General features: G+C 49.3%; 1 protein-coding gene and 2 pseudogenes across 1 annotated transcript; 1 reads left to right on the top strand and 2 right to left on the bottom strand.

The window, feature by feature from the left end:
• Positions 1-3,263: 3,263 nt before the first annotated feature.
• LOC136500280 (uncharacterized) lies at positions 3,264-5,495 on the bottom strand (annotated as a pseudogene).
• Positions 5,496-5,919: 424 nt separating this feature from the next.
• Positions 5,920-6,998, bottom strand: LOC136502245 (uncharacterized). Its single transcript, XM_066497704.1, has one exon. The coding sequence runs from the start codon at positions 6,814-6,816 to the stop codon at positions 6,103-6,105; it is 714 nt and encodes a 237-aa protein (XP_066353801.1). The 5' UTR covers positions 6,817-6,998; the 3' UTR covers positions 5,920-6,102.
• Positions 6,973-8,914, top strand: LOC136500279 (protein RAFTIN 1B-like; annotated as a pseudogene).
• Positions 8,915-26,149: the final 17,235 nt, after the last annotated feature.

Genomic DNA, 26,149 nt, shown 5'->3' with positions numbered 1-26,149 from the left:
ACCCGAAGCACCAGCACCCTGGCCATTAGGAGCTGTGTTTTGATCTGGCCAATTCTAGTCTCCGGCCAGCTCTGCAGTTGGCGCACCAGGTTCCTGAGCATCAGGTCAAGCCGTGCCAATGGGTCGCATGCGACCGTGGGCCGCTTCCAAGCCTGAACGATGAATCGGGTGTTGCTGCCCCACCGTTTGCTGTATGAATTAAGATGCTGCTGGAATGCTGGTTTGCAGCAAACATTCGTATACATGAATACACTGGAATCTGAAGGATGACAAAAATGTGCTGATGCCATTCTGCATCTAAGAAAAGATCATAACCACATGAAGTTCAAGTCATTAGGGCATGCTCGTCATCAGCTCAGGCCTCACAGAAAGATGACACCTGACACGGTCGTTTAACATAATGATTTTGAGTTGATTTTAGTTTATTGTCCAAATTGTTAGAAACCCGAATAAGAGAGAAATTGCGCACGGAATATCACTTCGACTATGTATACAAGTTGCTGAAGAGCTAAACAAAACTTGTCTTTCTGAAATTGCATAAATTTCTCATGCTATAGAGGCTCAAACAAGAAGCCTAAAGTGTTTCCATTACAGAATATCAACTGAAGCTCCAGCTACCGTAAAAATTACAAGAAAGAATGCGCATTTCTGCCATTTCAGAGGGTCTTGCCAAGGGAGCACAAGTAGTTTCTCTGTCCCCTGCGCGGCGAACAGTCCCCCATTTTTGGTTCTGCAGATCAGCTAAAGAAGCTGGCGCCCTGCAAGCAAGCAGGAATAAACCTGCGACAACAACAACGTTTGAATTCCAAATGTGTTGTACTACCAATTGCAAGAAACCACAGCAAGGTGGGAAAACATCGTGGAATTTCGTTAGAGTTCGATGAAAACATGACCCGAAATAAGCCAAGAGCAAGGTGGAAAAACAACGAGAAATTGAGTTGATTCAGAACTCACACAACGCTATATAACCTCCATCCATCCTAGGTGCAGAGGATGAACTTGCCGGAGGGCGAGGCGGCGGCGGCGGCGGCGGCGACGGCGAGGAGGCAGAGTGTGACGACGTTCTGCCGACACCACCGGAGCGGTGCCCACGCGCCCGCGCCCTCCACGCTGGCGCACTTGGCCCTCGTCACCCCGTACTGTGGCTCCTTGGACAGATCGAACGTGGCGCCCTTCAAGCGGAGCTCCTGCACGGCCCGCGCGAGCGCGAGCGACGGCGCCGACCACCTCCTGCACGCGGCGGAAGGGGAAGGGGAAGCGGCGGAGGCGGCCACGGACGCGGCGAAGAGGATCACGAGGGAGAGGCCGTGGAAGGCGAGGAAGGCTGCGTAGAGGTAGAAGGCGTCCCAGCGCGCCTCGAGCGCGCACGCGCGGCGGCCCAGGCGGTCCTCCTCCCGCTGCCACAGCTTGAGCTGCAGCAGGTGCCCCGCGCTCGCCACGTAGTACTATCGGCGATATGCATCCTGTCGGTCTCTGGGTTGCCGACAAGGTGCTATATTTGCAATTTTTTTATTACAGCTTCTATATTTGCAATTAATCATTAAAAATATTATTTAAAAAATTCCTCCTTGCAATGGCAGTTATGCAAAGATCCGGAATTTGCGTTTGCTATGCCAACTTTCATACATTTTCTGCTGCTTTGTGGTCATTGATGTTCATGTTTATTTTCTTCAAGTTGGTAGCTTCATGTTTCTTGGAGGGCATTTGGATGAATTAGTGTCCTCTGTGAACAAATGACTAGTGGTCTCTGATGTACATTTGGTTAACGATGGCATGTCTGAACAAATGATTATTGGCATTTGGTTAACGGTTTCTTGTGTGCCCAGTAGCCGCTTCTTCTCAAGACATTTTTTTTCCAGATTATACTCCGAAGTCTTAGTATCCATGATTTACTCTGTCCTGACATATTACTGTAAGTATATATTGCTATACCGGACTTGATGTGCTTTAATGGGAGGCATCTTTTGTCATTATTTTTTAAAACTTCCTCAAGCTGGTTTAAAGTGTGAGCGTCTTCTCTTTTTTTTTTTGTGTGTGTGTGTGAGCATCTTAAGTTGAGTAACGGCTGCAAACATACGCAATTCTCTTAGTTGCTGCTTTATGGAGTAATCATGATTAGCACTTGCATTGGACAGTTAACATGGCACCTCTCGCTTTCAGATCTGAAATCTAATTGACTGTACTAGTGCTGCCGGGAACTCTGAACAATTACCAGAAGATCGGAATCAAAACTAAAGTACAGGTAAACTTTTTTTTTCTCGAATACGCACGAGTGTGCATATCATTGTATTAGAAGAAAGAGTTTATAATACAATACAAGAGTTCCGGTCCTGGCCGTTAGTTTTTGTGCACGCTACATTATGAAATAAAACGTTCCTGGTCCATGATCCATGGCTATCTTGACGACGTCCCAGCCCTGCGCCAGCGCACGTAGCCCGCCTGCTCCGGCCTGAATCTAGTGGTCGGCTTCGGCCTTGATGATGTGCAGTAGGCCGCCGACGGTCCTGTCGACTCCCGAAAACATCTTGCGTTCCGTTCCTTCCATAGTTGCCAGGAGACGAGGGCGAAGAGGGAGTCCATGCCGTTTCGCCGATCATCGTTGAACGCTGACCGCAATCGGCCCAAGCACCTCATCTTTAGGTGTTTCCTGAGGGCGTTCTCTGCCTCTGATAGATGTCGCCGCTCAAGCGCGCAGTCTACCCGAAGCACCAGCTCCCTGGCCATTAGGAGCTGTGTTTTGATCTGGCCAATTCTGGTCTCCGGCCAGCTCTGCAGTTGGCGCACCAGGTTCCTGAGCATCAGGTCAAGCCGTGCCAATGGGTCGCATGCAACCGTGGGCCGCTTCCAAGCCTGAACGATGAATCGGGTGTTGCTGCCCCACCGTTTGCTGTATGAATTAAGATGCTGCTGGAATGCTGGTTTGCAGCAAACATTCGTATACATGAATACACTGGAATCTGAAGGATGACAAAAATGTGCTGATGCCATTCTGCATCTAAGAAAAGATCATAACCACATGAAGTTCAAGTCATTAGGGCATGCTCGTCATCAGCTCAGGCCTCACAGAAAGATGACACCTGACACGGTCGTTTAACATAATGATTTTGAGTTGATTTTAGTTTATTGTCCAAATTGTTAGAAACCCGAATAAGAGAGAAATTGCGCACGGAATATCACTTCGACTATGTATACAAGTTGCTGAAGAGCTAAACAAAACTTGTCTTTCTGAAATTCCATAAATTTCGCATGCTACAGAGGCTCAAACAAGAAGCCTAAAGCGTTTCCATTACAGAATATCAACTGAAGCTCCAGCTACCGTAAAAATTACAAGAAAGAATGCGCATTTCTGCCATTTCAGAGGGTCTTGCCAAGGGAGCACAAGTAGTGTCTCTGTCCCCTGCGCGGCGAACAGTCCCCCATTTTTGGTTCTGCAGATCAGCTAAAGAAGCTGGCGCCCTGCAAGCAAGCAGGAATAAACCTGCGACAACAACAACGTTTGAATTCCAAATGTGTTGTACTACCAATTGCAAGAAACCACAGCAAGGTGGGAAAACATCGTGGAATTTCGTTAGAGTTCGATGAAAACATGACCCGAAATAAGCCAAGAGCAAGGCGGAAAAACAACGAGAAATTGAGTTGATTCAGAACTCACACAACGCTATATAACCTCCATCCATCCTAGGTGCAGAGGATGAACTTGCCGGAGGGCAAGGCGGCGGCGGCGGCGGCGACGGCGAGGAGGCAGAGTGTGACGACGTTCTGCCGACACCACCGGAGCGGTGCCCATGCGCCCGCGCCCTCCACGCTGGCGCACTTGGCCCTCGTCAGCCCGTACTGCGGCTCCTTGGACAGGTCGAACGCGGCGCCCTTCAAGCGGAGTTCCTGCACGGCCCGCGCGAGCGCGCGCGCGTCGCCGCGGTCCCGGCGCAGCCGCGCCGCGGCGCGCCAGTAGACGCACACCCGTAGCTGCACGGCCGCGGCGAGCGCGAGCGACGCCGCCAGGGACAGGGACGACGGCGCCCACCACCTCCTGCACGCGGCGGAAGGGGAAGGGGAAGCGGCGGAGGCGGCCACGGACGTGGCGAAGGGGATCGCGAGGGAGAGGCCGTGGAAGGCTGCGCAGAGGTAGAAGGCGTCCCAGCGCGCACGCGCGGCGGCCCAGGCGGTCCTCCTCCCGCTGCCACAGCTTGAGCAGCAGCAGGTGCCCCGCGCTCGCCACGTAGTCCTATCGGCCTCTGAGATACCGACACGATTCCTGTCGGCCTCTGGGTTGCCGACAAGGTCTCTGCTATTTTTTATAACAGCTTTCATATTTGCAATTAATCATTAAAAAATATTATTTAAAAAATTCCTCCTTGCAATGGCAGTTATGCAAAGATCTGGCGTTTGCTATGCAAACTTCCATACATTTTCTGCTGCTCTATGGCCATTGATGTTCATGTTTATTTTCTTCAAGTTGGTAGCTCCATATTTTTTGGAGGGCATTTGGATGAAATAGTGACCTCTCTGAACGAATGACTAGTGGCCTCTGATGTACATTTGGTTAACGATGGCCTGTCTGAACAAATGATTATTGGCATTTGGTTAACGGTTTCTTGTGTGCCCAGTAGCCGCTTCTTCTCAAGACATTTTTTTTCAGATTATACTCCAAAGTCTAAGTATCCATGATTTACTCTGTCCTGACATATTACTGTAAGTATATATTGCTATACCAGACTTGATGTGCTTTAATGGGAGGCATCTTTTGTCATTTTTTTAAAAATTTCCTCAAGCTGGTTTAAAGTGTGAGCGTCTTCTCCTTTTTGTGTGTGTGTGTGAGCATCTTAAGCTGAGTAAAGGCTGCAACCATACATAATGCTCTTAGTTGCTGCTTTACGGATTAATCATGATTAGCACTTGCATTGGACAGTTAACATGGCACCTCTCACTTTCAGATCTGAAATCTAATTGACTGTACTTTGAGCTGCCGGGAACTCTGAACAATTACCAGAAGATCGGAATCAAAACTAAAGAACAGGTAAAAAAAAATTTCTCTTGAATACGCACGAGTGTGCATATCATTGTATTAGAAGAAAGAGTTTATAATACAATACAAGAGTTCCGGTTATGGCCGTTAGTTTTTGTGCACGCTACATTATGAAATAAAACGTTCCTGATCCATGATCCATGGCTATCGACGACGTCCCAGCCCTGCGCCAGCGCATGTAGCCCGCCTGCTCCGGCCTCCAGTGGTTGGCTTCAGCCTTGACGATGTGCAGTAGGTCGCCGACGGTCGACGTCGACTCCCGGAAACATCTTGCGTTCCGTTCCTTCCATAGTTGCCAGGAGACGAGGGCGAAGAGGGAGTCCATGCCGTTTCGCCGATCGCCGTTGAACGCTGACCGCAATCGACCCAAGCACCTCATCTTTAGGTGTTTCCTGAAGGCGTTCTCTGCCTCTGATAGATGTCGCCACTCCTGCGCGCAGTCTAGCCGAAGCACCAGCTCCCTGGCCATTAGGAGCTGTGTTTTAATCTGGCCAATTCTGGTCTGCGACCAGCTCTGCAGTTGGCGCACCAGTTCCTGAGCATCAGGTCAAGCCGTGCCAATGGGTCGCATGCAACCGTGGGCCGCTTCCAAGCCTGAACGATGAATCGGGTGTTGCTGCCCCACCGTTTGCTGTATGAATTAAGATGCTGCTGGAATGCTAGTTTGCAGTCAACATTCGTATACATGAATACACTGGAATCTGAAGGATGACAAAAATGTGCTGATGCCATTCTGCATCTAAGAAAAGATCATAACCACATGAAGTTCAAGTCATTAGGGCATGCTCGTCATCAGCTCAGGGCTCACAGAAAGATGACACCTGCACACGGTCGTTTAACATAATGATTTTGAGTTGATTTTGGTTTATTGTCCAAATTGTTAGAAACCTGAATAAGAGAGAAATTGCGCACAGAATATCACTTCGACTATGTATACAAGTTGCTGAAGAGCTAAACAAAACTTGTCTTTCTGAAATTGCATAAATTTCTCAAGCTACGGAGGCTCAAACAAGAAGCCTAAAGCGGCGCCCTTCAAGATTCAGAACTCACACAACGCTATATAACCTCCATCCATCCTAGGTGCAGAGGATGAACTTGCCGGAGGGCAAGGCGGCGGCGGCCACGGCGAGGAGGCAGAGTGTGACGACGTTCTGCCGACACCACCGGAGCGGTGCCCACGCGCCCGCGCCCTCCACGCTGGCGCACTTGGCCCTCGTCACCCCGTACTGCGGCTCCTTGGACAGGTCGAACGCGGCGCCCTTCAAACGGAGCTCCTGCACGGCCCGCGCGAGCGCGCGCGCGTCGCCGCGGTCCCGGCGCAGCCGCGCCGCGGCGCGCCAGTAGGCGCACACCCGTAGCTGCACGGCCGCGGCGAGCGCGAGCGACGCCGCCAGGGACAGGGACGACGGCGCCCACCACCTCCTGCACGCGGCGGAAGGGGAAGGGGAAGGGGCGGAGGCGGCCACGGACGCGGCGAAGAGGAGCGCGAGGGAGAGGCCGTGGAAGGCGAGGAAGGCTGCGCAGAGGTAGAAGGCGTCCCGGCGCGCCGCGTCCATGCGCGCCTCGAGCGCGCACGCGCGGCGGCCCAGGCGGTCCTCCTCCCGCTGCCACAGCTTGAGCAGCAGCAGGTGCCCCGCGCTCGCCGCGATCTCCCCGAGCGGGTGGCCCTCGCCCGCCGCCGCCGCCGTCGACTTGTCAAGAAAGGCCTCCTCGCCTCCGGAGGCTTCGCCGCCGTCGACGGCCACCGGGATCTCCACGACGTGGGACTCGTTCTTGGCCGGCTCCGCCATGGCAAAGGTTGGTTCTTGGTTTCTTTCTTTCCTTGTCTATCTAGGAAGAACGGATCTTTGTCGGGACCGGACTGGGGGAGGAAACAGGGAAAGCGGCGATCTCTCAGGGAAAGATCCGAGTTGATGTGAGATGGAAGTCCGGTAGGGGACGCGCAGATGGAAAGGCGAGAGTGGAAGCACGGTGATCGATCTGCCGGCCGCCGTGGGTTGGGCGCGGCGCGGCTTAAGGCCGAGGGGATGGCGCTGCGTCCAACGGTCGGGTGGCCGAGCGATCTGGGGGAGGCACGCAACGGTCACATCTTGGGTGGGCCTTGTAGTGTTTCCGTGGGCCACATGAGACCCATAGACCTTGATGGCTGTTATGTTGTGGGAGAAATTGGGCCCAAAGTCATAGACCGGAGGCCCAACTGAAACTCGTACCCACGAGAAAGTGTGACGCGCGGGAGATTGAGAGCAGCGTCACCACTATCCGATGCGGTAGGCGTGTGCGGACAACGCCGGCGACGAGCTGAGCCGACGACGCGATACGGCGAGCACCGCGGATGTCACGCCGAAGATTATATTCCCCGGGCGTTCGACCGCATGGCTCATCACACCGGGCGTGTCGTATCTCTTCCGTTACCTTTCGCCGTCACCCCCGGCCGGTTGACACCGCTGCTGGCTTCTGCGAGCACTCCATTTCCATGGCGCTCGACAGCATGTCGCATCTATAAGTATCCGACTTCCTGGTCAGCTTGATCGATCGAACAACCCGCTGGTCAGTGCACGTAAGGTAGAGGAAGACGCATTCACGAATTTCTGTTTGCCTCCGTCCCCTCCCCCTGGGCTTCACTTGTGCAGGCTGGACGGCTGACGCATGCGGGGCCATCGACGACGGCCGAGGAGGTGTTCTGGCGCGCACTCCTGACGGGCTCCGCCGTGCCGGACGCCGTCCTCCAGCTCCTACGCCCAGGTCGGTTCTCCTCTCCCTTTGCTCGTTCTATCTTGGAGAATGTACGATTTGAACAGCGACCAATGCACTTGCACGCGTGAATGGAACGTTCAGCTAGCCAAGGGGTACCGGCCAGCGGCGGCGTGAGAGACGACGACGACGACGACCATTCGTTCAAAGGCTACGAGTTCAGCTACGACGCGCCCAGCGCGACGACGCGAGGCGGTGGGGCGGCCACGCCGACGCCGACGGCCCCGACGGCGGCGGTGTTCTTCCACGAGAAGGCGGTGCGCGTGGGCGAGCGCCTGCCGCTCCACTTCCGGGCCGCGGCGCCAGCCGCGCTGGGTCTCCTACCGCGCGGCGTCGCCGACTCCATCCCGTTCACGACGGCGGCGCTTCCGGCCGTCCTCGCGCTCTTGGGCGTCCCGCCGGGGAGACCGAGGCCAGGTTCTGTGCCACGTCGCTGGAGGCCGTGGTGGAGCGCGCCGTGGCGGCGCTGGGCACGCGCGACGTCCGGGCGGTCACCTCCGCGCTGCCCCGCGCCGTGCGGCGCGTCGTCGGCGGCGGCGCCAGCTTCGTGGCGTGCCACGACGAGGCGTACCCGTACACCGTGTACTTTTGCCACGGCACGGGCCCCGCCAGGGCGTACCTGGTAGAGATGGAGGGCGCCCGCGACGGCGGCGCCGTCACCGTGGCCTTTATCTGCCACACCGACACGTCCCGGTGGAACCCGGAGCACGTCTCGTCCAAGCTCCTCGGCACCAAGCCCGGCGGCGCGCCCGTCTGCCACCTGATGCCGTACGGCCACATCATGTGGGCCACATCATCTGGAAGCGTCGTCATTTTTAAGCCAACCGACGAAGCCTGCGGTCTCGACCAGCCAGGCATCGGCGGGGCCATCTTCTTTAGCTCGAACAATACCAGAGTCCCCGAGACCCTTCCACGATGTCAGACCCAGCGAGCAGCAGGTGCCGCGTGCCCCGACCAGCCAATAGTATAGGCTATAGCTGTGGAAGAAGATGCAGTTGTGTTATTGTAAACTTGGACCCTTTCAGGCAAGCTTGTAATAACATAACTGTATATCAGCATAAGCTTGTTTGTTTTGTATATTTAAGCTTGAATATCGTGTTGGTGTAACTAAGTGAGAACATGTTAGCGTTCTGTTTAGTTGTACCAGTTTAATCGACACGTCATCCTGAAAGGTTTGTATGGCCCTGATTTGTCTTGTAGTCGAAGTGTGAGGTGCGCAGCCTGTGCACACATAGACACACACAAGTCAACCAGAGAGCACCTGCCGATCACCCGTAGCGTAGAGAGCAGATCCCATGCACGCGCTGGGAGGAACCGGAGACAGGGTTTGCTTCAAAAATCCGAGAAAGGATGGTGGTCAGTTTTAACTAGTTGAGTTAGATTAACAATGGACTTCGAAGTGACACATTAGAGTGGTCGGAGAAATCATAATAGCTTTATTGAATTAAATCGAAAATACAAGAGGAGTACATATCTTAGTAGTTAAGCAACGAAGAGGAGTACATAATAGCCTGATTCGTCTTTCACTTCAGGACCAGGTCCCCAACCACGAAGAACCGCTCCTTGATGTTCTTGTTGTAGTACCTGCGCAAAACAGCAAGGTATTTGGCTGTACATACACAAAAATCGAGCCGCTTCTCTTCTGCACTATTCACTTCTAGCTCCCATACTTCATTGGCCTTCTCTTCGTCGAAGTTTTCTACTCATGCTGATCTGAAAGCTATATCTGCTGGGAGCACTGTCTCAGCGCCATAAACCATAAAGTATGGTGATACGCCGGTATTGCGACTGGGCTGGGTTCTGAGACCACAGACCACGGCTGATAACTCTTTGAGCCATCTTCTAGGAGCCTTGTCATTTTCTCTGTACATCCTCTTTTTAAGTGCGTCCAAGATCATACCATTTGCTCGCTCAACCTGTCCATTAGCTCTAGGGTGTGCCACCGAGACGTATTTTACTACTATGCTCCTTTCATCGCATAAGTCCCAAAAAGCGTTCCCAGTGAACTGAGTACCCAGATCAGTGATGATGCTATTGGGTATGCCAAAGCGGTGGATGACCTGGTCGATGAATGTGACAGCCTTTTCTGAAGATGCCTGGACCAGGGGCATATACTCTATCCACTTAGAAAATTTGTCGATCAGCACAAAGACGCATGTAAATTTCCCAGGGGCCGGTTTGAAAGGCCCGATCACATCCAGTCCCCAGCATGCGAAGGGCCAAGAGGCCAGTATTGTCTGAATCTCGTGTGCTGGCACATGGATTCTCTTGGCGAAGAACTGACAACCTTCACAATAGCGGACTAGCTTCTCTGCATTGGCTACGGCTGACGGCCAATAGAACCCTGCTCGGAAAGCCTTGCCAACCAGCGTTCTCGAGGCCGCGTGGTTGCCGCAGGAACCAGAGTGGATTTGGTCCAGAAGATGTTCGCCATCCTCCTGGGTTATACACTTCATCAAGATTTCCTCATTTGCGTTCTTGCGCCATAATTTACCATCGATAAGCAGATACTGCTTGCTGCGACGCATCAGGCGTTCGTTTTCTGTCTGATCGGTGTAACCGCTACTATCTGTCAGGTACTTGATGAAAGGTACTCTCCAGTCAGGCTCCTTAGTGGTCGGAGGTGGTTCGATGGTGTTTAACGCTGGAACCGTAGCCACCAATAGCTGGTCTGGAGGCTTATCGACCGTGGGATCTTCCTCTTCGATGGAAAGCGTGAGCAGGTCTTGAACAAATACGCCATGTGGGACTTTGGCTCAGGATGATCCTAACTTTGACAGCGCATCTGCTGTTTGATTTTTGTCCCAGACCACATATGTGTACTCGATGCCATAGAACTTGCCTTCCAGCTTTCTGATCGATTTGCAGTATGCATCCATCTTTTCGCTGGTCGTATCCCAGTCCTTGTTGAGTTGGTTAATGACAAAGCTGAGTCTTCGTAGACATAGAGACGTTTGACACCGAGCTCGACCGCAATGCACAGACCATGTAGGCATGCTTCGTACTCGGCAGCGTTATTAAACACCGGGAAATAAATCATGAGGATATATCGGAGCTGCTCCTTGGATGGTGACATGAAGAGGACTCCTGCTCCTGCGCTATCGATGTTGAGAGAGCCATTGAAGTACATCTTCCAATACTCGTCGAGCCCCTGAGACGTAGGTGTGCTTAAGTCTGTCCACTCGACGAAGAAATCGACAAGTGCCTGAGACTTGATTGTAGTACGGCTTGCAAATTCCAAGGAAAAGGGGCATAGCTCCATTGCCCATTTGACGATGCGCCCATTCGCATCCTTGTTGCAAATGATGTCTCCTAGAGAGTACTCGGTCATGACCACCACACGATATTCGTTGAAGTAATGTTTCTACTTTCGGGATGTTATCAGTATAGCGTAGATCAGTTTCTGAATCTATGGGTACCTGGTCTTGGATTCGTTGAGTACCTCACTGATGAAATAGATTGGTCGTTGTACCTTGTAGACGTGGTCGGGCTCGTCGCGCTCGACCACCATGGCAGTGGAGACCACTCGATTAGTTGCCACAATGTAAAGCAGGAGGGTTTCGTCTTCTCTGGGAGCAGTGAGGACCGGAGGTGATGTAAGGAATTGTTTTAGCTGTGTGAAGGCAGCGTCTGCTTCCTTCGACCACTCAAACTTCTCGGATGCTTTGAGCAGCTTAAAATGGTAGTCCTTTTTTGCCTAATCTTGATATGAAACGACTGAGGGCAGCCATGCATCCGGTAAGCTTCTAAACATCCTTCATCTTTTTGGGCAGCTTCATGTCCAAGATAGCTTTGACTTTCTCTGGGTTAGGGCGTATGCTATTGTGACTGACGACGTTGCCAAACAGTATACCAGAAGGAACACCAAAGATGCACTTCTTTGGGTTTAATTTCTATTGGAATGTATTAAGGGCTGCAAAGGTGCGTTCCAGGTTGTCAACAAGGGTATGTGCTTCCTTGGTTTGGACAACTACATCATCAACATAAGCCTTAACAAGGTCGTCTTTTATCTCGTCTTTGAGACAGGCCTGTATGGCGCGTTGGTAGGTAGCCCCAACGTTCTTGAGCCCGAACGACATGGTTGTGTAGTAGTAGGTGCTGAAAGGCATGATGAAGGATGTCTTGATCTGGTCGTCCTTTTTTAGAGCGATCTGGTGATAACCAGAGTAGCAATCGAGAAAGGAAAGCAGCTCACAACCGGCAGTTGAATCTACGACCTCGTCTATGCGAGGTAAGCCAAAGGGGTCTTTAGGGCAGTGTTTGTTGAGATCAGTGTAATCAACGCATATTCTCCATTCATTATTATTTTTGCGTATAAGAACCGGGTTGGCTAACCACTCCGGATGATACACTTTTTTGATAAATCTGGCTATCAAAAGCCATGTAACTTCTACCCTAATAGCCTCCTTTTTGTCATGAGCGAACCATCGTAGCTTATGCTTGATAGGTTTGGCCTTGTCGTCAACATTTAAGGAGTGCTCGATCAAGTTTCGAGGTACACCAGGCATGTTAGTAGGTTTCCATGTGAACACACTCACGTTGCTCCTCAAGAACCTGACGAGCGTGTCTTCCTATTTAGGATCCAGGTTGGCCCTGATAAGGACCATTTTGCTAGGATCACCGTCGACCAGCTGGATCGCTTTGTGCTCTTTGGACTTGATGTTCTTGCGTGGGGCCTCGAGCTCTAGAATCTCCAGGTGGTCGGCTGGGGTCTTCTTAGCATCGAGCGTGGTCTCGACCATGCGAATAGAGAGGTCGTGAGCCTCTGCTATTTTGAAACTATCGTCTTTGCAGGTATAAGCTGCGTATACATTGCCCCTGATAGTTAGAACCCCTTTCTCAGTAGGCATCTTGAGCACCAAATACCTGTAGTGAGGTATGGCCATGAACTTGGTGAGCGTTGGTCGACTAAGGATAGCATGGTAGGTGCCGTCGAAGTCAGCGACCACAAAGTTGATGTAGTCGGTGCGGAAGTGGTCCGGAGTACCAAATTGCACAGGTAGCGTGATCTGCCCGAGAAGTATGGAGCTCTGTCCGGGGAGAACACCCCAGAACTGTGCCTCGTATGGCTTGAGATCAGCCTAGGTTATCTTCAGGGCTAGCAAACTGTTCTTGAACAGTATATCGATGGAACTGCCACCGTCAATCAGCACTCTACCGAACTGAACCTTGTTGATACGAGGATCAAGAACCAGAGGAAAACATCCTGGCTCAGGTATCGTAGCCTATTGGTCCTTTCTGCTGAAGGAGATCTCACGGTGAGACCAAGGAGGGAGCCGTGGATCAGCGATGAGGTTGTCGGCGTTGGCCACGTTCAAGCAAGCACGGGCGAGCAGCTTGCGTTCTCGTTTGGTCTCGATGGACACTTTGCCTCCAATGATGGTGTGGACGTGATCGGTTGGCTTGACGTACTTGTGACGGGGATCTATGTCTTCATCGTCATTGTCCTCGTTACGTTGCTCCCCTACGTCGTTAGGCTTATCGGATGTATCTAGAGCCTGTTGGTGCGTGTAGATAGATTTGAGAACATGGCAATTCTCCATGGTGTGGTTGGACTTGGGATGGAGCTGGCAGGGTCCTTTCAATGCTTTGGTGTAGTCTTCTTCATAGTTGCGACGTCCGCCACCTTTTCTAACGGTGTTGACCTCGCCGTCGTCTTCCCGAGCACGCTTGCCCCTGTAATCATCACGGCAATTACGCCGCTGATTACGCTGGTCACGGTGGTTGCGGGAATCGTTGCGCTGGTTGCGGCGATCAAAATTGTTGTTCTGACCACGGTTGCCACGGTAGTCGTCGTGGTGTGGGGGTGTTCGGAGCGTGGAACCCTTGCTGCTTCTTCGATGATTATCTTTTTAGCATCATCGGCATCCGCATATTTTTTAGCAGTAGCTAGGAGTGCTGTGACTGATTTAGGTCTCTTGTGGAGGAGCTTGTCCCTTAGGGCATCGTGGAAGCAGAGACCAGTGATGAAAGCCTCGATTGCCTCATTGTTAGAGATTGATAGGACCTTGATGCGCATCTCTGAGAAGCGTCGGACGTACTCGCGCAGTGGCTCATCTTTGCGATCTCGGATCTACTGCAGATCATATTTGTTGTCAGGTTGCTTGCAAGTAGCAATGAAGTTGTCAATGAATGCTTGCTTGAGCTCTTGCCAAGAATCAAAGTAGTTCGCCGACAAGCTGACCAGCCATTGGTGGCTTGCATGGCCGACGATGACTAGGAAGTAGTTAGACATGACGTGCTCGTCAGCCATGGCCGATCTACATGCGGTTTCGTAGAGCATGACCCATAATTCAGGGTTCTCCTTGCCGTCATACTTCTGAAGTTTTTCGAGCTTGAAGTTCTTGGGCCATATGACTTGGCAAAGGTGTGGAGTAAACTGCTTCAAACCCAAAGGGCCGTGGGCAATATCATATTCCATACGATGATAGCTTTCGTGGGATGCACGATCGTTGGCTCTTTGGTTAATGCCATCACGCAGATTGCGTTCTCCGAGGTAATGGCAGAGATCGTTATTGCCATCACGGCGATCCCAGTTGCCACCCTAGTTAACCCTGCGACTGCGGTTATCACGACAATTATCACGGTTGTCTCAGCAGTGGTCGTCCCGGTAGTCATGGCGGTTGTCATCCTGATGGCGGTTGTCGTCCTGACCACCATCATGGCCACCATTTTTGCCTTGACGGTTGTCTAATGGGTTGTTGTTGCGTGAGCCACGTTGGTTGGGTGGCTGTGAGCGACTTGAGTACTGACGGCTGTGGCTTGATTCAACTGAGACGGATGGAGCTCGGGCTTGATTTACAATCTCTATGGTCTGGGCCATAGCAGCCGTCAGGTAAGCTTATATATCATCACGAACTGCCTGAGTTTCTAGGGTATTGGGTAGTCGTTGCATTATCGCCATAGCAACAGTTATGTTGGCGCTTGGAGTCCTGAAGACCTGCTTGTCCCCCACCCTGTCAAAGGCATTATTAAGGTTGCATCGCTAGACCCTTATGCATCGGGCCTCCTCTTCTGCCTTGGCTTCGATTTGTTGGCGATTAAACCGGTCAATATTGCGTACTTCGCGTGCTAGCCTTTCTTGTTCTATTTCACCAACTGCCGGTGGTTTGTCATTACTAACAACATTAATCAAGTCTCCTCGCCTTGGTGGGAAGGATGGGAATCTTGGGAATCCTGGGGCATGGTCTGGGATATCCAGATCGTATTCAACGCCTTCATTGTCATGATGCTGGAGCTCGGTGTGGACAGAGGCATTAGATGCGATGCCGGATGAGGAGCTTGAGCCACCCTCTTGAACTGTGTGGACCGATCCTTCTTGATAATCCTCAATTCGGACCATGTTGATGAAGTTGCATAGGCCATAGGGCTGGGCCTGGTGGTTCTCCATCGAGGCTTCATACTCGGAGAGCTAGAGACCCATCGTGGGGGCTGGTCGGCGACGAATGGAGCACCCTTTAGGAGTAGATGTGACCACGAGATCCATACCGAGTCGTGCAGGATGACTGGCCTGAGCTAGTCGGGTAGATCTGTTGTGGTAGTGGTTACCTGCTCATTAGGTTGACTTTGAATCAAACTTACTAGAGCTAGGGTTTCAGCAAGTTTGGTGCCAACCCGATCGATAGAGTCGAGCAGGTCAGTGTTGTTGATCTGCCTCTCTTTGTAGCGAGGAAGTGGACGATGGGTTGTCGGCATGGCTGAAGATGATGCTGGCGTGGCCAGAGCCAGATCCACCATGGTCGGAGCCATAGCTAATGCAGGTGAAGCAGTGGTCGACGTAGATAGAATCCGCGCCTCCTCCGGGGTCATGGCGATGAAGTCGTCGGAACCCATGATCCAGGTGATCTGGCCGATGGTGAACGTGAGGCCATTCGGCGTAGCCATGGAACCAGGGATGATGACCATCTTGTTCGCCTGGAGAGCAGTACGCACACCCCCTACCTAGCGTGCCACTGTCGATGAAATATGGTCGGTAGTCTACCTAGGGGTATGTCCAAGGTAGTAGATTATTGGCAGACAGATGCATAAGCTATAAACAAGATGGTGACGCAAGACAGACACAAAGTTTTATCCAGGTTCGGCCCCCGTGAAGGCGTAATACCTACGTCCTGTGTCTGATTGTATTGCTGTATGTCAATGAGAGATGTTTTCTAGAGGGATCCCCTGCCTGGCTTATATAGTCCGGGGGGCAGGGTTACAGATCTGGAAACTAATCCTAACCAGTTATAATTGCCATAGGTGGCCGGATAAGGATTCCTATTCTAACCGACTAGGATCTTGCTTGATCTCCAAATCCGTCTTGATTCCTTGCGCGGGACTCCGAACAGATTGGCCGGGCCGCACGTCATCTTCTAGTGGGCCAGACCCCCTGGTCTGGGCTGGCCCAAGTCCAGCCATAAGGGTATAGGGGTTAATACCCCCACAACTACCTACATCATCAAATTTACTATAAACTACCAAATAATCAAAGTAGCACTATAATTCAAGGTAACTAAGTACCTGCATTGCATATTCAAAAATTTTACCTGTCCAAGTCAATACAACGATGCGACGCGGACGCAGACATTGGGACCGAAGAAGGTCGGGGACACGGAGGACGAGATCGACGGTGAGGTCATGGCGTGTTGGGAGCAAGGACCATGTCGCGGTCAGGGTCACCGGAGGGAGCGCCTATGCGTGCGGTGGACGCGGCGAGCCGGCACAGATGAGGCAGCGTGGGCTAGGCTGGGGCCGTGGGTGGCCAACACGATGCGGGCTGGTGCGGGCCCGAGCGAGGGCCATGGATGGCTGGGGCTATGCGTAGCGGTGGGCATGGCGGTGCTCCAGCGCTGGCGGTGCCCTAGCTCGGTGTCAGTGCGGGATCGACGGGATACCTCACACAGAAGGGAGAACTAGTCTAACTAGGATTCTTCCCCTATAATCTTAGTAGTAGTATTACTCTATAATCCTATTAGGAACTCTCATTGTAAACTGACTAGGACTCTAGCCTCCTGACTATATAAAGGAGGGCAGGGCTCCTTGGATTGGGGGTTCAGAGGACAATTGTACAACACAACACTTTACGATCAATCCAACGCAAAGGCTAACGCCGAACTAGACGTAGGGCTATTACTCGATCAAAGATCGAGGGTCCGAACCATGATAAATCGACTGTCTCTTGCGTTAATCGTCGAGTTCTGCATATGCTGAAGCCTAAACATACTGCCTCGGGGATCCCCGTGGTAGGCTATCGGTGGTCAAACATCGACAGCTGGCGCGCCAGGTAGGGGCTTTTGGCGAATTCGCATCCGAGAGCTTGATGGATCTCGACAACATGATCTTCTCAAAGGGATCAACCTTCATCTTTGGTTCGTGGATCTGTGAGACAGGCGACGATGGCAAGCTCCAAAACCGTCTCCTCGAAGATTCAGATCATCATCAGGACTTTTTCATTTCGGCGATAACGACAGATTAGCTTGCCGGAAGATTCGAGCAGCTCGTGATGTATAATCCGACTCAGATTCCGTGACTTCACGCATCTAATTCAAACTTAGGTTCTACTTCTAAGATAGAGTACACTCGGAGTACTTTAAAGAAGTCGGGTCCTCTTCCGTTCAGACTCCACAACATGACAACATCTTATTAGACACGGACCAAAGGATCCACCAATCCAATGCTTAGAATGCCACTGAAAGGAGCCTAGGAAGGTCTCATTTTAACTATAACATCTCAGGACTACATCATCCACTAGCCGGGTTCCGTTCCTAAGGATAGCGACACCCAACTAGTCGACAACGTGACAACAATAGCTCTACCCTACCAAGAAGGAGACTCGATCTGTAACCTTGAAGCCTCTACTAAAGTTATGAACAACTCTGGCAGAACAGAAACCATAGACGATGACAGAACAACTCACGCTAGAGAAGTATTCATGATTCGCTGTCCTCAATCACCATTGGTCCCCCTAGACGCACTCGATGTCAGGTCTTTAGATGAATCCGAATCCAACATATCACCATTTATCCAAGGGCACGATGGTGAGACAGAGAGTCAGAGGCAAGCTAGAGAGAGAAAGAATAAATTGAAACAAGGACGTCAACACCGTGCTAAGTAGCGAAAGGACACTTGGATCAAATGTGAGTCAGACCTAGCTGAGTACAATAGAAGAAAATCAGAGCGAGAGATCGAAGAAGGACGAGCAGTGAATACACCCTACGATAAGATCCGAGAAGCACTAGAAGAACTCAGGGTGACTTCATATCCTAATGAAAAAAAACAGCTCTAGGACTTCCTCCGATCAATAGTCCTTAGGACACACGACAGAAGGGCAACATCTTATAAACAGGAAGATCAAAATCAAAGGAAGTCCGCTTTCGAAAGACTTGGACCAAGTGGAAGTCGCAACAGAGAAAGTTAAAGAAATCATAGTCAAAATGACCGAGTTGAACAACCAAGAAAGGCCATAAGCAAAGCACCTACTCGGACAGCCACGCAAAACTACTCTCACCAAGACAACAGTTGGCAAGAAGGGGGCGCCAAATCAGAATACACAGAAGCCGGAACGCACGATAGATTCCCCTGTTTTACAAACAGACTTGCTTTAATACGACTGCCCCATAAGTTCAAGCCATCCAACCACTCCAAGTATGACGGCAAGACAGAACCAAAGCAATGGCTCAGGATTTACTCGTAATCGATTGAATTGGCCAGAGGAGACGATGACATCAAGACCTTGTTCTTTCCCATGGCCTTATAAACCATGCCACTGCAATGGTTTGACAAATTGAATCTAGGATCAATCAAAAATTAGGAGGGCTTGCAAAGAGCTTTCTGTGAAAATTTTGCGGGTATCATTACACACCCAATCACCCACACAGAGTTAAAAGGACTCAAAAAGAAAGGAGGTGAAAGTCTTAGAAATTACTATCGATGATTTGGCACACTACGAGCTCAAGTACATGACATCACACAACGAGAAGTAATCGAAGCTTTCTCTCACGGAATCATGGCTAGGTGGCAATTTTAAGATTTCTACAAAGAAAACCCAAGAAACAATAAAGAATTCAGACAAACAGTGGAAAAGATGATTACCACAGAGGAAAAGACACAAGAAAGATTCTCGGATAGAAACAACAGAGACAACTCGGACAGACAAAATCATCGAAACAATAGACAACAGGAAAGAAAACGTGGACCAGACAACATAGTAGCAATGGCTGACAAATCAAAGAAATTTACCAAGCCCAGAAGATATGACGACATTGAGAACATACATTTCCCCTTGCACCCTAATGGAAAGCACACCATCGGAAATTGCTACACCTTCAATGAAAGATACACTATAAAAGATAGTAAGGGGAATAATAAAGAAGACAATCAAAAAAAGGAGACAACCATGAAGACAAGGGATTCCAAAAATCCAGAGGGACAGTGGTAGTAATCTTTGCCGAGGTTCTAGATTCCAGAAGCAAACATCAAGAAAAGCTAGCGTTACGAACCATCACCAAGATATCTCAATTGGTCAGAGTATCTAATCCAATTTTCAAGAGAAGACCAATGGACCAGCGTAGGAAACACAGGCCATTACCCACTGATTCTAGATCCAACCATTGCCGGTATGACTGTTACGAAAGTACTAATCGACGGAGGAGCCGAACTCAACATCATTTTTTCAGAAACTCTAAAGAAGATGGGACTACAACTCGTTAGGATGATCACACCAACAAGCACGCCTTTTTATGGCATAGTACCTGGCAAGGCAGCAATGCCACTTGGACAAATCACTCTACCGGTTAATTTTGGGACTCCCTCGAACTACCGTATAGAGTTCATCAAGTTTGAAGTCGCGGACTTTAATTCATCATATCACGTAATCCTCGGGCGCCCAGCACTAGCAAAATTCATGGCAATACCGCATTATCCATACCTATTGCTTATAATGCTAGGGCCTAACGGTGTTCTTTCTCTTCGGAGTGATTTGAAGCGCGCATTTGACTATGACGTTTAGGCAATCCAAATTGCAGCAAAAGCACAAGCCAACAATGGTAGAAAAGAAATAGCCACTATTGCTGCAGAAATAAGCCAAGAAGAATTAGAGATACCGGCTAAAAAGCCCAGCAAACTCGCACCACCAAAAGAAGCTGACATCAAGCAAATCGACCTGGGCGCTAGCGATCCCTCCAAAATAGCAACCATCAGCGCCCACCTCTCGGTGAAATAGGAACTCACGCTCACCAACTTTCTTCGGGACAACAAAGATATCTTTGCTTAGAAGCCAGCTGACATGCCAGGTGTCCTAAGAGAGTTGGCTGAGCACAGAATTGATATCAATGAAGGCTCCAAGCCCGTAAAGCAACGGCTACGACGATTCTCACCTGACAAAAAAGCGGCAATTAAAAAAGAAATCACGAAGCTATTGGCAGCCGGGTTCATCAGAGAGATCCATCATCCAGATTGGCTAGCAAACCCAGTTCTAGTATAGAAAAAGAATACAGACGAGTGGCGCATGTGCGTCGACTACACAGATCTCAACAAACACTGCCCGAATGACCCATTTAGGCTACCACACATTGATCAGATAGTTGACTCAAAGGCAGGATCCGCCCTATTATCCTTTCTTGATTGCTATTTAGGATATCACCAGATTGCATTAAAAGAACAAGACTAGAGCAAGATATTTTTCATCACTCCATTCGATGCCTACTTCTACAAGACCATGTCGTTTGGACTCAAGAATGCTGGAGCCACCTACCAAAGAGCTATTCAAACATGCCTTGGTGATTAGATCGGCAAAAATGTAGAAGCATATGTGGAAGATGTAGTGGTAAAGACAAAGAACCCGGATGCACTAATTAAAGACCTAAAGCAAACCTTCGAAAACCTGAAAAGATGGAGGTAGAAATTGAATCCAAACAAATATGTATTCGAAGTTCCTTCAGGATAACTACTCGGATTCCTAATCAGTCATCGTGGAATCGAAGCAAGCGTCAAGCAGATTTGAGCCATAACATAGATGGGTCCTCCCCGAAGTGTCAAAGATGTGTAGAAACTAACAGGCTGCATGGCAGCCCTCAATCGTTTCATATCAAGACTGGGCAGAAAAGGGTTACCTTTCTTTAAATTGCTGAAGGAGACAGACAAGTTTGAGTGGACAGAAGAAGCCAACGAAGCTTTCAAGAAGCTCAAGGCATACCTCACCTCCTCACCAGTTCTCACACCTCCAAAGAAATACGAAGACATGATGCTATATATTGCAGCAACTTCTACGGTGATCAGCACTACGATTGTCGTAGAAAGAGAAGAAGAAGGGCGTGTATATAAAGTACAACGTCCTGTATACTATGTCAGCGAAGTACTGTCAGAATCAAAAATTCGGTACTCGCATGTGCAAAAACTACTCTACGCTCTCCTGATCACTTCACGCAAGCTTTGCCACTATTTTGAAAGCCATAGGATTACCGTGGTGATAGATTTCCCACTCGGAGACATCCTACACAATAGAGATGCAACAGGGCGCATATCTAAGTGGGTAGTTGAACTTGGCGCTCTCAATATCAATTTCACACCACGGGAGGCAATTAAATCTCAAGCCCTGGCTGATTTTGTTGCCGAATGGATAGAAATTCAACAACCTATGTCAAGTACCATCCTTCATCATTGGAAGATGTACTTTGATGGATCACTCAAGCTAGGCGGAGCCGGTGCAGGTGTCCTCCTAATTTCTCTAGATGAAAAGCAACTCAAGTACGTCCTTCAAATATTATGGCAAGCTACAAACATTGAGGCAGAATATGAAGCCCTCATCCACAGGCTACGAGTGGCAATTACCCTCGGAATCAAACATTTACTCGTTTACGGAGATTCAGCAGTAGTAATCAATCAAGTCAACAAAGATTGGGACTGCACCAAGGAAAACATGGGCGCTTACTGTGCTGAAATACGAAACTCAAAAAACATTTCTAAGGATTAGAAATTCTACATGTCCTACATGATTCTAATATTGCGGCAGACATCCTCGCCAAGCTTAGATCAGATAGGGCGAAGGTCTCACCCGGTGTATTCATAGAGGAGTTATCAGCTCCTTCTATCAAACAACCCGGTGAGATAACCCCTGAAATCTCAGCCAAAAACACCTAGATCTTGGTAATCACCACTTCATGGACCTAGGTTTTTATCGATTACATCAAAGAAAATAAGTTGCTAGTGGAAAAAGAAGAAGCTACCCGAGTTGTTCGCAGAAGCAAGAACTACGTCCTAGTAGGAGACAAGTTCTACAGAAGAGCCGCATCATCAGGAGTACTCCTAAAATGCATCTCATTTGAAGAGGGCAAAGAGATCCTAGACAAAATACACTCAGGTTGATATGGAAATCACGTCGCTTCAAGAACACTAGTTGGAAAAGCATTTCGCACCGGTTACTACTGGCCAACCGCTTTGAAAGATGTAGAAGAACTCGTCAGAAGATGCAAAGATTGTCAAATGTTCGCAAGAGAGGCTCATATGCCAGCTCACAACCTCATCTGCATCCCACCTGCTTGGCCTTTCTCTTGCTGGGGGCTAGATCAAGTAGGACCCCTCAAGAAAGCAAAAGGCGGCTTCGAGTACATCTTCGTAGCAATTGACAAGTTCACCAAGTGGATTGAATTCAAGCCACTCGCAAAATACAGCGCAACCAAAGCAGTCGAGTTCATCCAAGACATTATGCACCGCTTCGGCATGCCCAATCGAATCATCATGGATTTGGGTTCTCCCTTCATAGCCATAGAATTCTAAAGTTGGGCACAAGACTGTGGCTTCATAATAGATTACGCATCAGTCGCACATCCAGAGGCCAACGGACAGGTCGAAAGGGCAAACGAACTCATACTAGCTGGATTAAAACCAAGATTGTATAAAGAACTAATAGACTATGGATCAAAATAGATTGAAGAATTACCCAAGGTTGTATGGGGGCTACGGACTCAAATAAGCAGAGCTACCGGATACTCACATTTCTTCCTAGTGTGCGAATCAAAAGCAGTACTACCCGCAGACTTGATCTGAATGTCACCAAGGATAGAACAATACGACGAAGGAGAAGCAAAACACACCTGAAGATTAGAACTCGATAGTACAGAAGAAGTCAGAGTGAACGCTACCCTTCAATCAGCAAGATACCTTCAAGGACTAAGATGCCACTACAACAAGAATACCCGGTCTCGATCATTACAAGTCAGAGACCTAGTACTAAGAAGAATACAAAAAACCGATGGACGCCATAAACTACTTAGTCCATGGGAAGGTCCTTTTATTGTCACAAAAGTCATCGGACTAGGCACATACAAGCTGATAACTAAAGACAGAAAAGAAGTCAATAATACATGGCACATCAGTCAGCTACGAAGATTCTACGCATAAAAAAAACTCAAGGGAAAATATGTATACAAGACACAAGAGATCAACGATCATGACCAACAAAGATAGCGCTCATCAACAACATATGTATTATTATGGCTTATCAACAATTCATGATCAATAAAGATGGTCTTTCCACAAAACATATGTCTTGTTATGACTTTCTCCGAAGTTGTCTTCACTAAGCAAAATGGCTGAAACATGCCTGAGCATATCGGCCGAGAGTAAAATAGCTAAAAAGATGCTTGAGCCCGCCGATGAGGGAAGCTAACAAGCTAACACCCGAACCAAAAGCAAAATGGCTGAAAAGAAGCCTGAGCATACCGGCCGAGAGCAAAATAGCTAAAAAGACGCTTGAGCCCGCCGATGAGGATAGCTAATAAGCTAACACCCGAATTAAAAAGCAAAATGGCTGAAAAGACGCCTGAGCATACCGACCGAGAGCAAAATAGCTAAAAAGACGCTTGAGCCCGCCGATGAGGGTAGCTAATAAGCTAACACCTGAATTAAAAAGCAAAATGGCTGAAAAGACGTCTGAGCATACCGGCCGAGAGCAAAAAAGCTGAAAAGACGCTTGAGCCCACCGATGAGGGTAGCTAATAAGCTAACACCCGAATTAAAAAGCAAAATGGCTGAAAAGACGCCTGAGCATACCAACCGAGAGCAAAAGAGCTGAAAACATGCTTGAGCCCACCGATAAGGGTAGCTAATAAGCTAACACCTGAACAAAAAAGCAAAACGACTAAAAATAAGCCTGAACATAAATCAGAGCAATTTCAAAAACAAGACCCTCCATTTCCTTATTCCAAATAGCAAGAGGCTCGGGGGCTACACTCAGAAGATCCCAAGAAGCGCTACACGGTTTTGCTCAAGAAAGCACTCAGACGACGCTTGATTCCTGCTCAACAAGACTTGGAGAAAACAAGATGAGGCTTCTAGAGCTCTACCATGAAGCGCTCAGGGGCTTGCCGGTACTAGGATATTTTTGCAACGAGAGATAGGACCAAATGCTAACCACACTACGAGCTAAGCCAAGAAGAAGAAGCCAGAGATATCCTAAGTCTTTTCAGTACTAACAAGAACACGAAGTTTATCGAGACAACGGTCTACACCGAGTTGTTTACAAATCACAGACAAGCACTCAACAGATCAAGGAAGCCTACCAAAACATCAACCTACATATACCGAGTTATTTACAAGGTGCAAACTAAAGCCAGGGAAGAACACGATAGATCAATAGGGCTGGTCAAGACAATGATCTACCCAACCCGGGTTGTTTATGAGACAAAGAAATACAAACAAAGAAGACATCAACAAAGAACAAAAAATCTCATTTTAGTTTTCAAGTATAGTGTTTTGTTACAGAAGCTAGAATACAAGAGTCGATTACATCAGGCATTAGGAGAAGAAACATCAATGTCAAGATTATCTACAATCTTCCTGGCCAAGTCATTGACTTTAGGCTCCAACCTCTCAACAGCATCTAAGTACTCTTGGCTCTCGGCTTCATCGACAACCTTGGACAAAGGAAAGTCAGGAGAAAGAACCCAGACCTGGGCAAGGACGTTCCTGGTACACAGATGGGCACACCTCTTCATGAACCCCTAGAAATGAGTCAGCACTTGGGGAATAAATTGAGCCTAAGATTGACCGTCATCCACTGGAGTCCAGAGAAGGTCGGCTACTGACCGAAAAGACTTCCACAAAGCATTCCAGTTATCAGTAGCCGTTGCCAATGTACCAGTCAAGTCTTGAATAATCTTTTGGGCCTGCATAAGATCCCTATCAGCTCCATGCCTAATCAACTTAGCAAGCGCGAGTTCTTCTTCAGCTCGAGTAATTACCTCCTCAGCTTTGTTGTGGTTAGTGCAGACGAGTGTCTTTATCTCTTCAATACCCTCTGAGAGCTTCAGCTTTTCAACTCGGAGAGCTAGGAGAAGCAACAAAAACAAGTTAGCAAAAAAGGAAGTCAGAATACAAAAGGAAACAAGCGGAACCCATGATACCTTTGCACTCGTTCTTCATGGATTCCACCGCAACATCCTTTTGCTTCTCCGCCTCCACCACCCGGGCATGAAGAGCCTTCTCCTCCTTTTGGTGCGTTTGGCGCTCAGTCTCCAACTCGGCCTGGAGGAGGTCAAGATCGGCCTTCAGGGCGCTCACCTCAGAAGACAACTTTTTCTCATTTTCAGATGAGAAAAAGAAGCCAGTATGATCATGAGAAGGACTGAGCAAAAAGAGACAAAGAAAAACAAGACATAAGGGCAGAGGAAAAATAAACATCCAAAGAAGGAACGGCAGAAAAACTTACGTAGAGCTTTTCCCTAATAGAAGTCGCAAGGGTCGATAAGCTTCCCCAGGCGGCAGTCAACTCCGACAGTCGATGAGTGGCATCAAAATGCTACACCACGTCATCAGCAAAGGGCGGACCACTGGAGGCGAGAGAAGGAGAAGGAGAAGCCGACCAAGGCGAAGAAGGCATGACCAGAGCTATCTCCTGGGAAGCCAAGGCCAATCCCTCAGATGGACCCACCACCATGGCCACGGTCACTTCGGGAGCTGGCAAATCAGTAGTTGCAGATTCTATCCCCCTCATAGCCACCTCGGTGCCCGTGCATTCCGAGTCCTGAGACTCAGTACGCAAGGGCGCACTAGAGGTTTGACAAGAAGTCGACTGGAGGCTCGGGGAAGATGAAGGCCTGAAAGATTACAAGGAAACCCATCAAAAAAGAATAAGAAAAAGGAAGAATAGAAGCAGAGAAATAAAACCAGAATTCACTCACTCAGCTATCTTCTTCCTCATTAAACCAAAAGAAGACCTCGTTAGGGGAACCACGGCAGCAAAAATGTCCCCGTCACTCGGTGGTAGGAGCGGCATAGCTAGTACCGGAGCCCCGGAAGAACTCAGTACCAGAGCTACGGAAGAACTCGGTACCGGAGCTACGGAAGAACCCGGTGCAGGAGCCTCAGAAGAACTGATACCCGACGACCGCCTACTAC

Source organism: Miscanthus floridulus, chromosome 13, assembly GCF_019320115.1.
Source record: "Miscanthus floridulus cultivar M001 chromosome 13, ASM1932011v1, whole genome shotgun sequence".
In the NCBI taxonomy this organism is placed as follows: Eukaryota; Viridiplantae; Streptophyta; class Magnoliopsida; order Poales; family Poaceae; genus Miscanthus; species Miscanthus floridulus.
The sequence above is the reverse complement of the archived record's forward strand: the minus strand, read 5'-3'. Positions and strand labels throughout refer to the sequence as shown.

What these genes read in the sequence shown, in the direction of transcription:
- LOC136502245 (XM_066497704.1), bottom strand. Translation starts at nt 6,816, where the DNA reads ATGGCGGAGCCGGCCAAGAACGAGTCCCACGTCGTGGAGATCCCGGTG.